Source organism: Lepisma saccharinum, chromosome 15, assembly GCF_977018435.1.
Source record: "Lepisma saccharinum chromosome 15, izLepSacc3.1, whole genome shotgun sequence".
Lineage (NCBI taxonomy): Eukaryota > Metazoa > Arthropoda > Insecta > Zygentoma > Lepismatidae > Lepisma > Lepisma saccharinum.
In genome coordinates this window covers 6894893-6908094 of record NC_139243.1, presented here as the reverse complement: position 1 = coordinate 6908094, position 13202 = coordinate 6894893, and the positions used below count along the sequence as shown (strand labels likewise).

At 34.6% G+C, this 13202-nt stretch overlaps 1 protein-coding gene across 1 annotated transcript in view; it reads left to right on the top strand.

Moving 5' to 3' along the window:
• LOC145999746 (glutamate-gated chloride channel subunit beta-like) overlaps positions 1–10847 on the top strand; it is a 28737-nt gene extending 17890 nt beyond the window's left edge. Inside the window, exons 6-8 of the mRNA XM_083137032.1 lie at positions 5964–6165; positions 8373–8556; positions 10623–10847. Coding sequence (XP_082993158.1) covers positions 5964–6165; positions 8373–8556; positions 10623–10847 — 611 coding nt within the window. The remainder of the gene's footprint in view (positions 1–5963; positions 6166–8372; positions 8557–10622) is intronic.
• Positions 10848–13202: the final 2355 nt, after the last annotated feature.

Sequence of the window (13202 nt, the reverse complement as noted above, 5' to 3'; positions counted from 1 at the left end):
TAATCTTAATGCATGCTTTTAACCCAATGGATGCTTTTAAGTTAATGCATCAATGCTTTTAATCTTAATGCTTCCATGAGTCATGCACGAACCTGCTCATACAATTTAAAATTTAACTGCTTGTATGTTTACACTACTGCCCTGTTAATCTTGAAATTAAATTTTAAATTGTACAGCAGTATAGTTGTGACGGCACTGTTATAAGAAAAGGAATACATATTTTCTAAGCAATCAATATATAAACACTTGGATTGAGTGTGTTTAAAAGCCTGCACTTAGACTAAAAGCCTTACATTAGATTAAAAGCCTGCACTTAGACTAAAAGCCTGCAGGTTTTATAGGATCAATTAATTGATTCTGAGCAGTTTCAGATTCTTGCACATGTTCTCTGAACTTAATATGTTGTATCAAAATATTGTACAGTCATATGCACAGTATTAGAACTATTAAATATTTTTATACCTATAAATTAAGTAATTTGTAAGTACTTATGTTTATATGTATATTAAAAGCAGTCTTATGCCTGTACAGTTGTAAGCAATTCTGCTTGTACAATTACAAGCAGTCTTATACCTGTACAGCTGCTTGTATAATTATAAGCAGTTTTATGTTTTTATAGTTATCAACAATTCTATGTTTGTACAGTATTGAAATTACAAGCAGTCTTATGCCTGTACAGCTGTAAGCAACCTGTACAGCTGTAAGCAATTCTGCTTGTATAGAAATTACAAGCAGTCTTATGCATGTACAGTTGTAAGTAATTTTATGCCTGTACAATTGTAAACAATTTTATGTATGTACAGTGTATAAACAATTCCATGGCCTAAAATATAAGCAGTTGTACAATATTGTATATTCACAGGATATGAGTCAGAAGCAGATATGGCTGATAAAAACAGGTTCAGAAATGCCTTTTATGAGCAGGTTCGTGCATGACTCATGGAAGCATTAAGATTAAAAGCATTGATGCATTAACTTAAAAGCATCCATTGGGTTAAAAGCATGCATTAAGATTAAAAGCATTAGCTTAAAAGCTTAAAAGCATCCATTAGCTTAAAAGCATAAGCAGATGTGGCTGATAAGAATAGGCTCTACTACAGGAAACATAGGACCAGCTATGAAGCAGATGTGGCTGATAAGAACATGGCATGGGATCCATTAACTTAAAAGCTTTGTAGACCTGCAATGCAGAGCTAGGCTTGGTTTAGATTCACTTCTTCACAATTTTACCTACCTGGTGGATGTAACTTCTCAGAGCAGGTAAATATTGTATATACACCCAAGCATGGAATACAAGGAAGAGTTAGTTCCATCTGCTCCTCCACCCTATAGGGAAGATAGGGTGAAGAGAGACTGCTGCTATTGCCTTGTTGATCCCGAATCAGGGGAATCTCAGTGCAGTGCTACAGTTTTGAAAGTTATGCTTGGCTTCTTCTCTGTGCTGTCACTGATTCTGATTCTGGGCCGGCTGTACTTCTGGTGACTGGGCTTTGAATGCCTGCAGATCTGTACATGCTTATGGGCTGCCAGCATAATCTTGGCCTGCTGCATAATTATTCATATTGCTTATCCACAACCTATTCTGTTTAGGCAGGCAGACCCTGCCAGAACAAACAGCAGTGAAACATACAAATTTGTAGAGAATAATCAAACATGACAAAAAAATATGAATAAATAGCAGTTATCCTGTAAATATGTATTGCCTAACAAATTTTTTTTATTTAACAGGTCCAACAAGTTCCAGAAGCAGTTTTTGAGGGCTATAAGGCAGCAGTGGGCAAGATAATTGTATATTATTGTATGGATAATTCTGATACAGGATTTTTGACAGGAGATGTATTTCAAAGTACATAAAATCCAAGTCTCTTGTTGAGGAATTCAAGCTTAGTTTTTCTGGCCTGTCTGAGTATAACCTGTTTGTAGTGGGTGCTTGCCAGTGACAGATTAGCAGGTGTAAAAAATTTATATACAACAGATACAGGAGAATTGTTGGATTCTTTGTCAATTTTTACAAAAACAATTATTATTATTATTATTATTATTATTATTATTATTATTATTATAACTCCCTACTGAGAATATATGATAATCACTGGTTCAACAACTCATAAAATGTACCTAATTTCAGATCAGAGTTCAAATTGCATAATAATTTTTTGCACAACAGATGATGGAATTTGTACAGTAGCGAGGATTTCAATCCAGAACTTGTATGCTACTCAAAACATGCAGAAATCTGGAAGAAAACAACATGATACATGCAGCTGTGGGAAAAAAATTCTCTAATATCTCGGTGTAAAACAAGTTTGTAAAGTACAGCATAATCCAGATTTGAACAAAGAATAATACATGAATTAACAATATTATTTATTTTTATAGATACAACAGGCAAGATTCCTAACAATCATCAATTACTAAGCAATATAAGGCAGCAGGCAAGATAATTGTGAAAATTTTATATTATTGCATGGATAATTCTGATACAGGATTTTTTGACAGAGATGAATTTTGAAATACATAAAATCTGAGTTACTTGTTGATGATTTAAAGCTTAGGTTTTCTGGCCTGTCCGAGTATGACTTGTTTGCTGTGCAGAATGAAACTGAGATGCAGTGGATTTACATACAACAGGGGCAGGAGGATTGTTGGGTGTTTTGTAAATTTTCATACAGATAGTCATTAATATTATTATTATTATTACATGTTAAAATTGTTTGACAGTCACTGGTTCAACAATTGCTGTGAATTGTTTGCAGAGTATATGTACATTCTTACATTTCAGAGTGTAAATTGGAGACATTATAAATATTCAAATAAAATTAACAACCTGTCTATAGATAAGAAGGTTGAATTTGTTACAACTGATAATGTGCATCTATACAATAGTAAGAATTTCAATCCAGATTTTGTCTGTTGCAAAAACTATACATATTTGAATAAGCTTGTTATGTATTTCCTAAGGCAAAAATTTAGAGACTGTACTTGTGATTGTATTGTTAAATCACTGGAGGAGAATAATTTGCATGACATATGCAACTGTGGAAAACAATTGTGCAGCCTCTCAGTGTGATATGTATTTCAGGTACAGGAATCTGGTTTTGTGCCATAGAGTTGCAGCAGGCAGCCCAGCAGAGACAGCTCAAAGTAATTGTGCAATAATTATACATGTACCCTGTTTTGTTCTATATAGTGTTGTACATATGGGTAGCATTCAGAATTGTATGGCATTTTTTGAGAGGAGATGCATTTCAAGATACATAAAATCCGAGTCACTTGTTGAGGAATTCAAGCTCAGGTTTTTTGGCCTGTCTGAGTATGACCTGTTTGCAGTACAAAATGAAACTGAGATGCAGTGGGTGCTTGCCAGTGATAGAATTTTCCAATATTTGTTCCTAAAGATGATCAGCAAGTTTGAAAGAATTGTTTACAACAGGCACAGGAGGATTGTAGGGATGTTTGTTAGTTTTTACAAAAACAAGTCTTATCACAATCTTAGCATGTTGAGATTATATGCAAATTATTGGTTTAGCAGCTGCAATAAATTTAACAGAGAGTACAGTATGTATATGATTTTAGATCAGAGTTTGAACTGGACACATTACAAATATTTCAATAGGATGAACAAAATATTTCTAGGTGACAGTGTTAAATTTGTCACAACAGATGATGGGAATTTGTACAGTGGTGAGGATTTCAATATGGATCTTGTTGAATGCCACGAGCACATACATATTAGTGAGATTGTTTTGTATTTTTTGAGACAAAAATTCAGAGATTGCAATTATAGGTGTATTATTTAATCACTGCATGAGGCTAATATTATGTGCAGTTGTGGGAAGCAATCATTGACTGTGTAATATGTTTTTACAGATATGTTGTTAAATATCTGCCTGTATGGATTTTTTTGAGAGAAGATCCATTTCAAGATACATAAAATCCGAGTTACTTGTGAATAATTTCAAGCTTAGGTTTTTTGGCCTGTCCGAGTATGACCCATTTGCAGTGCAGAGTAAGACTGAGAGGCAGTGGGTGCTTGCCAGTGACAGGTTTTTTCAATACATATCCCTGAAAATACTCAGCAAGTTTGAAAGAATTATATACAACAGATCTAGGAGAATTGTGGGAATGTTTGTTAGCTTTCAAAAGAACAGCTCTTATTATTGGTTCTGCAATTGCTATGAATTTTCTCCAGAGTACAGGATATATATTATTGCAGATCAGAGTGCAAATTGGGTGCATTACATATTTTTGAAGAAAGTTTTTGGGAAAACAATAAATAGTTATATTGAATTTGTTACCACAAATCATGGTCACTTGTACAAGATAGGGATTAAAATCCTATTGTGTGCTCCATGATGCTCACATAATTTGTGGAGAGGCATTTTATGGCTTGTTTCTGGTGTGCAATATCTAGCTCCTGGTCTTGAAAATTGCAAAATTTAACCTTGCAATCTAAGCTATACAGAGCAATCACACCAATATTTCCAATCAATTTTGTTTGGCAATATTGATGATTGTGCAGAACAAGTATCTATATGTTTATATGTGAAGTATTCCATGCTATATTTTCTATGGCATTTTGGGCATATTTTTGTGGATGTTCTGCATTTTTCTGGATCACAATTCTTTTGGTGCCTAGCCCAATTGGGGCTGGATATATTCTTATTGCATTGATTACAATATTTTTGATTTGGCATTTTTGTTGTTGGTTTATTATATATATTTCTTGGGATTCAAATTAAAATTCTATGCTTAATACAAAATATCAGTTGGGTTCAGCAGTGTGCTTTGTATATTTAGTATATATACTTAAGTGTCTTAATATTTTTGGCTTTGTTGTTGGTTTATTATATAAAATTTCTTGGGGTTCAAATCAAAACTCTATACTTAATAAACCTATGACAGGTTGTATAAAGCTGATAGCCTTATTGCACAAAAATAGAATAAGTACAGAAGCACTGCCGTAGCACAAATACATGTCTACACAGGCATGTCCTAGAAAAGCAATAACCTAATACCATGTATCATGTATAACAAACTAGGGCAGATATAAACCCTTTGTTCAATATATTAGAAAATTCTGTATATTAAATCAAACAAACCTATAATTCAATTTATACAAATCTGCTATATTTTTGTGTTTTTTAAAAAATAAGAGGAGCACTGCAACAACACATCTGTACTCCTCAGCCACTCTCACAATACTAACTGATATGTAATGCAAAAGCTCTTGCATCATAATTTGTTGCATAATATTGGGTAATAATTTGTTGCACAACATGATGCAAAAGCTCTTGCATCATAATTTGTTGCATAATATTGGGTAATAATTTGTTGCACAACATGATGCAAGAGATCTTGCCTTATAATTTGTTGCATAATATTGGGTAATAATTTGTTGCACAACATGATGCAAGAGCTTTTGCATTATAATTTGTTGCATAATATTGGGTAATAATTTGTTGCACAACATGATACAATAGAAATAAACCAGAAGTAGGCCACAAGTGGGCCGGAAGTGGGTAAACCGGAAGTGGACCGGAAGTGGACCGGATGTGGGCCGAAAGTGGACCGGAACTAAACCGGAAGTAAATATGTGTGGGTGTGGGTGGGTGTGGGTGGCTCTTTGGCTTAGTTTTAAGTGTAGCAAAAACAATATCAAGAGGGCCATATTTTTAACAAGCTTATGGACAACAATCTCACAGATGTAGCTTTTGTAAGTGTAGGCAAATCAATCTGAGGGGGCTCATCATTTCACGGGAAATTCCCGAGGGCATTTTTACAAAAATCTTGGGTTAGACAGAGTACCACACTTGAGCAATAAGCTCATATGCTCATCTTGAACTAGTTTTAAGTGTAGCCAAATCTGCCTGAGGGGGGTTCATCATTTCTCGGGTTTATATTATAGTATTTTACACTACTTAAATGTAAAGAAATGTGATGGATGTTTTCACAAATTTCAGATCTTAGCCCTGAAGCACTGTACCTCAACATATACTTGCGCCGGAACCTGTCCACTCACCTCCTGATGACGTATTTCCCGAGTGGTTTGCTGGTCATCATCTCTTGGTGCAGCTTCATCATCGATCCCGACAAGGTTCCCGGGAGGGTGGCTCTCATGGTCACCTCCCTGCTGACGCTCGTCACCATGTTCAGCTCGCTCAGGTAGGATACCTTCCTTATTTATATGTATGGGATTTCAGCCATATGTATCATCTTTTCTTGAAGATTAGATGCCTTATTTTGGAATTTCCACGTATGTTCTTGTTATAACCACAAAAAGAAGAGAAAATGTTGAGTTCTTTTTCAAGTTTGAAGTACACTTGAAGCTCAGATATGCTAGTCGGGACTGAACTTACAAGCTATCATAGTAACATAATCACTGCATAATGTTAATCCACTGCGGATAGGACCTGAGACCTTTGGAAACCATTGATATCAACCAGTGTTGAATCCAGCCACTTTCCTCCGGGGGAAATACCAAAATTCACGGAGGAGTGTCATTGGGCATCAAAGTTACCGCTGATATGTTATTATGTTAAATTAGGGATAATTAACCAATTTTGAGAATTAGATTATGAGACCCATAAAATAATATAACATTTCATAAATTATATTTACAGCAAACCAATGCGCAAATACTTTTTACAGCATATCTGTGGATGACATCATGAATGAAACTATCTGTGAGTTCCTCGTTCACTACTGTTACCTTCACACAAATTTCAAGGGTATCCAATTTATTCTATTTCTTGATTTTGTCATCATCCTATTCACGGCAGTCAATGAATTTTCTACGCTGGAAGTAAAAACTGTAAAGCACATTCAACGAGTGTCCTTGTACGTAGCTTCATACCCAACATCGGAAAATGAATTGAAAAGAACGCAACATTTTAAAGTCCTAACATCAAGCAGAGTTCTTTACAATCGTTTTCACTGAACTCTTCAAATGTTTTAAAACTTTCAAATCCTTACTAAGTCAAAAATATTAAGCCCTCTGTTTACGTGCTAGTAAAATTGTACTCCATGGGGAGAAAAAAGTCAAATATACCTCATCGGAAAGCTAGAAGTATCTGCTTTTAGACAAGATCCTGACGTTTTCCATCACTTCTCTCGTACTAATACAATAATGAATTGCAAGTTACTAATCTGCAAAGCTGAAATAAAGAAATGTCTGCTGTATTTCTCATGTCCATCTGTCCTTATCAACAAACGTGTTAACACTATCTGATATTAGTAACTGTGAGAGATATACGATTCAGTTTGGTGGACTGATGGAGTTATACAAATATCAGTTTTACGGCCACATAACTTGTCTGGTAACAAGGAAAAATAAATCTATGGTGATTTGTTGGTATCTCTAAGACTATTAATGTGAAAATTTAAAAGGTCTCCAAAGTTAAAGATTTTGTAAATAGGTGTTCGATGAGGGATAATTTTTATTGTCTCGTCCGTCTTCACGAGAAATTAATTTTATCACATCATTAACTTTTTATATGCAGTATTGTCACACTTGTACCGCGTGAGTCAAAATGATATTCCCGATTTCAGTGTCTAATTATTTCATTGTAATGATACGTAAATGACAGATTATGCACACAGATTGAAAAACTCAAAAAAACGTTTTTCCTCGCATATTATAAATGTTATTAAAAATGATCCACGTGTTACACGACACACATTTAGTCTATAATCAAGTTCCTGCCACACGCTCTATTGCGTCTTCCCCTACTGAAGGCCGGCCGGTCGATTTTCCCTTACAGGTGCAACCAGTTTCTTCAAATGTCGCGTACCATTTTCTAATTGACTTTACAGAAGATGGTTCAACCCCAAATCTTGTTCGGAGATGCCGCTGAACAAGCACGACAGACTTATTGGTATGAAAATCGAGAATACAGAACGCTTTCTGCTGTCCAGTGGTAGCCAGTTTCCTCACTGTGACTAAACTGCCTCCTGGTGGCCGACAGCGCAGCTACGAGTCTGCAATAGAAAGAAAAAATACTTTTTGGATTATTCCATAAGAAAATTACATATGGAAGAAAAGCTTATTACCTTTCGTATAATAAATGAACTAAATCGGGAATATCATTTTGACTTACACATTCGCACATATTGGAAGTAACCAGTTGTTTCGGCAATTTCGCCAGCTCTCTATAGGGAAACAGCGTCCTGGCTGCGTTTCAAGAGCTGCGTCATCAAAAATGATGACTCAAATCGGTTGTTAACGAAAACAACCAGAATTAATATTGGCGATGCCCACATCGTGTGCCACACGAGGCCCAATAAGAGTTCGCAAAGATATAAGGGACATCTTCCCTAGTTTGTTGCTACAACTTGAGCTTTGTATATTTATTTCCTCTATACTCCAACAGGCAGAAACTCTCGCCATCCTTCAACGTGAAGCCAGTTGAGGTATGGTTAATGGTGTGCATGTCTTTCGTGGTGGTAGCCCTGCTGGAGTATGCCTTCATCCTCCTGGGAGTGAGGTGCAAGACAGTGAGAAACAAACAGAAGTCGGAGATGGTCTTCGCATTGCCTCTGGTGATTAAGCCTATGGTACGTTCCTCATCCTTTCTTCTATTTATGATTTTTATGCATGCTATACGATGGTGGTCGTGAAGGGAGATTAAGCTCCAGTCTTCCTTCCACAAAATAAAGCAGCTGTTCCTCACTTTTTAGAGAAGAAAGTGTTTTGACTTTTAACATGTAGGCCTAATGACATGATATAAGAATTTTGTACTAACTTGTGAATTTATGGAATAATTTGTAAAGTGAACTCAGGATATACTACATGAACTGGTGCAAATGAAATTTTATTCCTTAATAGGTTTATCGGATTATCAACTCTTATAACCAAGGTGAATTTATTTAAATCAGGTTGTTTTAAATGGTGATTTCAATCATTTGAATCCGGTGATTTCTTGAAAAAACGTCACTGATTTAAATCACGTTATCGAATTATGTACTTAAGAATTTTGTACATATCAGAATCACTTTTCATAAAATTACATTAATCTTGTAATAATTTAATGGTTTTTATTAGGTTCAATGAAAGAAAGCGAAAGGAGACAAAATATATGTACTGATGGTGTGAAGCTCATGCAAAAGAAAATGTAATATGCCAATTGCAAACACACTTGCATTTCTCTTGATTTAAAATTCAATAATTTTTATGGGCAAACATACAAAACATTGTGTGTAGAAAAATATTCAAAATACTAATCATGTTAAACCGTTAATAGTGTTATTATGATTAAGCTGTAAATAAACATAGCAGCTGATATTTGCAAATTATTATTAAAAAAGTTGCCAAACATACTATAAAATATTTTAAGTTACAACTATAGAGTACATCCAGAATGCTTTATTTTTCAGTGGAAGAAAAATTACCGAAATTATTCTATTAGTTTTACTAATAGTTTCACTAACACACCCAACAAACATTTCCATACTAGGTTCATGTATACAGTATCGGAAACAGAAGAATGTATATTTACAAACAATGTTTTGTTTGATTTAATCGAAGTGTTCATATATTTTACAGGGTCGTTTACTAGAGAAAGCCTTTCTATAGAAATCATATCTATATGCATGGTGTCAAAAACCATACAAGCATTTTTAAGCGTGGTTCCTTAAAGAAAGAAAGAAAGAAATCGATTTTAATAAAAAAATCCGATTTAAGTAAAAAAATAATCAAAAATGATTTTTTATCCACTCTGCTTATAACTGTTGGGAATGAATTAAAGAACATTTCAGTTATGCAAATATTCACTTTGTCGTAACTCTTAGGGGTGTGTGGGTAGTTTCGTGCTTAGTGGAACTTAAGGGTTCCCATTTGTCGCTTCTTTCTCTAGAGGGTAAAATGTAACACTGAATACTATTTACGAGTACAATTAGTTTTAAAGTTGTTCTGCCTCCAAGGTTAATTCAAACCGAAGAAATGGTGAAACAGATGCTTGGGCCAAACGTAAAAAATTCGAACAAAAGAGCTTTGGCAAGAATATAAGACTTTCATTCTGGTCTTAAATTTTGTTGGCACATTGAGAGATTTCGAAACTGTTGTAACTTCTGAGTAGTTGGAAAATGCCGAACGCCTTACATTTTTCAGCCTGGGAAAATATTGAAGTTCGAGACTTTGTTGTTTCCCGAATATAGAAATTCTTCAAATCTTCTTAGATCATGATCAAAAACTGTCAAGGGGTCCCGGGTTCTATACCCGGTGGAGGCACAAGTGGTTCGGATTTCACTTTAAACTATAGGTCCAGTCCAAATTAGCCTTACTATGCATAAAGTGGACTTAAAACACCAACTCACACTCAAACTTATTGTGCTTCTTATCTGAAGTTTTGAAGTAAGGAACTGTTTGTTTATCCCATTATTACTCGTCTATGAATTTTAAAAACCGTAAGCAGTATTGTTCATGCAGATAATTGATTTATCATTTCCCAATGTACAATTCAATTATTTCAAAGTAATCGGAAGTACTAAAGTATTTTTCAGATTAAACTAACTGTGGCATTTGTCAGAACAATACAAGTCTCGTCTGTTCCAGTCTTTGTTAAAAGGTACCTGTTCTAATAATGTTAAAGGTCCTAATTGTCTCCTATCTTCATTTTTTCCAGATGCAGCAGAAAATGTCCAACAGGAGATGGAAATGTGTCAACGTGTGTCTAAGATGGTGCCGTGCTGTCGGAAATGTGCTACGGAGAAACGGATGTCTGGATGCAATTTCACTCTTGATATTCCCCCTGGCTTTCCTGGTCTTCAACGCATACTACTGGATCCACCACCTGACTAAGATGAACAATAAGTGGGAAGGGTTTCTGGCAGGCAAGCCAGATGAGTGAAAAGTCAGCAATGTTCCGGTTAAGCAGTCATCTTCACCAAATGCACAATAAGCTGTTTAACACCGGAATCTAAGACGATGATGATAATGGATAGGGAGAGTTTCATATACGAGGGCTGCTGGAAATGTTTCTGCAATCAATATGAAAGAAGACATGTGAAATTCTGGGAATGGCTTTATTGTTTTTCAAAGTATTCACCCTTAAGACCGATACACTTTTGCATAAGCTCAAACCAATTTTGAAAGCATTTCTCCCACTCTGAAGCTGATACCTGAGAAACCGCTGTTCGGAATTCGTCAATAGCTGCTTCAGGCCACACAAATCGCTCACCAGGCATTTTTCATGTGTGGTAACAAAAAGAAGTCATTAGGTGATAAATCCGATGAGTACGGACAATAAGTCATTAATTCGACATTTTTTCTGGACAAAAAATCAACAATTTGGTGTGCTGAGTGGGAACTGACGTTGTCGTGGTGAAGAATAATGCGATGATTTGGGTTTGTTTTACGCAATTCACTGATGACCTCTGGCAAACAAATTGTTGTATACCACTCAGCATTTAGAGTCCTTCGATCTTCTAAAGGTATTGTTGCTACATGTCCGGTATAACGGAAGAAACAAGCAATCATTTGCTTCGCAGCACTCCTCGAACGAACAACTTTTGTTAGTTTTGGCTCACTTTGAAGCACTCAAACAGTGGATTGCTGTTTAGTTTCGGGTTCGTATGAATAGATCCAAGTTTCGTCCCCTGCAACGATGTAGTACACCAAATTTGACGTGCCTCGGTTGAATTTTTTGAGCATTTTTTGTATGGTTTGCACATGCAGCATTGTTTTATGTTTTTAGTTCTACATATGTGATTCCGAAAAATAATCAGCTTAAATGAGGCAGGTTAACTTATTTATTTACTTACTTTTCCATTCAAAAAATTAGGATCTTCTTCAAACATGAGAGGTGTCGAGAGAGCAATCAATCTCTGAAATAAGGAATAAATTTAAATTAGATTATATTATTCAAAGAAGCATTAAATTCATTTTCTTGGAAATAAGAATAGTTTATTCTCCTACATTTGTTAATATATGGGAGAGTATTTGAAGTATTCATAAAAGTAAATTATCATACAAAGTTTAACATGTGGATTTTCCCCCCAATTTTAATTTCCTTCAAAAACATTCTTCATAAGCACAACGGAAGATTGAAAAAAATAATCCAGAATCATTAAAACTTACTTTGCAAATATAAATTTGAAGTGGTTTTTATTTGTGTTTTCTACTACATAAATTGCCACATGAGTTTGTATTTTCAAAGCCAAAATGTGTATGTAGGCTTTTACAGGGTAACTACTAGCCAATAAATGCTGCAGGAGACCCTGGCTTTAGTCTAATCCCAAATTACTTTTTAGTTAAGTTCCAAGATTGCGAAATAATAATATTGACACATCATTAACTTCGAATATATAACTATATTAACACAATTGTACAATCACTATGATAGCATTAATTTAACAGCCATTCTTAGATGCTCAATTCTTATCAACAGCTAGTTGAACAAAATAAATATGTATCACTGTTGCAAACGCCTTAATTCTTATCAATAAGTTCATAATAATTGAGACTCAATTTTGGACAGCGAGAATAAATTCCCCCTCCTCCGGGAAAATGTTTAACTATCGAAAAGTTTAAAATTTTTCTTCTTGCGATGAGTAATAACAAGTATCAAAAGGAAATTGAAAGAAAAAAGCAATTTCGACAAAACATGAAACATAAATATACCGCAGCATTGCCTTCAATTAAACATTGACTTCTTCAAATCATAACACATAGTATAACATTGTTTATCAGCCTTACCTTACAATGTGTATTAAATACATATGCTCCTCACATTTTTTTCAAAACCAATAACTCATTTTTCACTTAATCATAATTAATTACAATCATCAGTCCTTGCATCAATAACATCATTTTTACATTTAAAAATAAATCAAGAACGAACCGCAAGAACACTCTTCATCTTATACTCAAGAGTTCCTTCCTTTTCCCAGCACTGCAATTTTATTTCTTAACATTTTATAAATTTTGTCTGATTAATTCATTCTTTCCATTCAAAGATGCTGATTCTCCATAGTTATTTTTAACATTTTTAACGAGGTATGGACCAAGCCATAGACCAAACAGTTTGTGTGAATGCACTACTTTGTTGATAATTTTTAATTAAGACCAAATCATCAGGTTTAATAGTAACTTTATTTCCATTTACTTCCTTCAATTTTGACTTGCATTGCTGTCACATTCTAGCTTTACACATTAAATATTTATTCTTACAGGTAACATTCTAAATCATCAGGCTAATTAACTT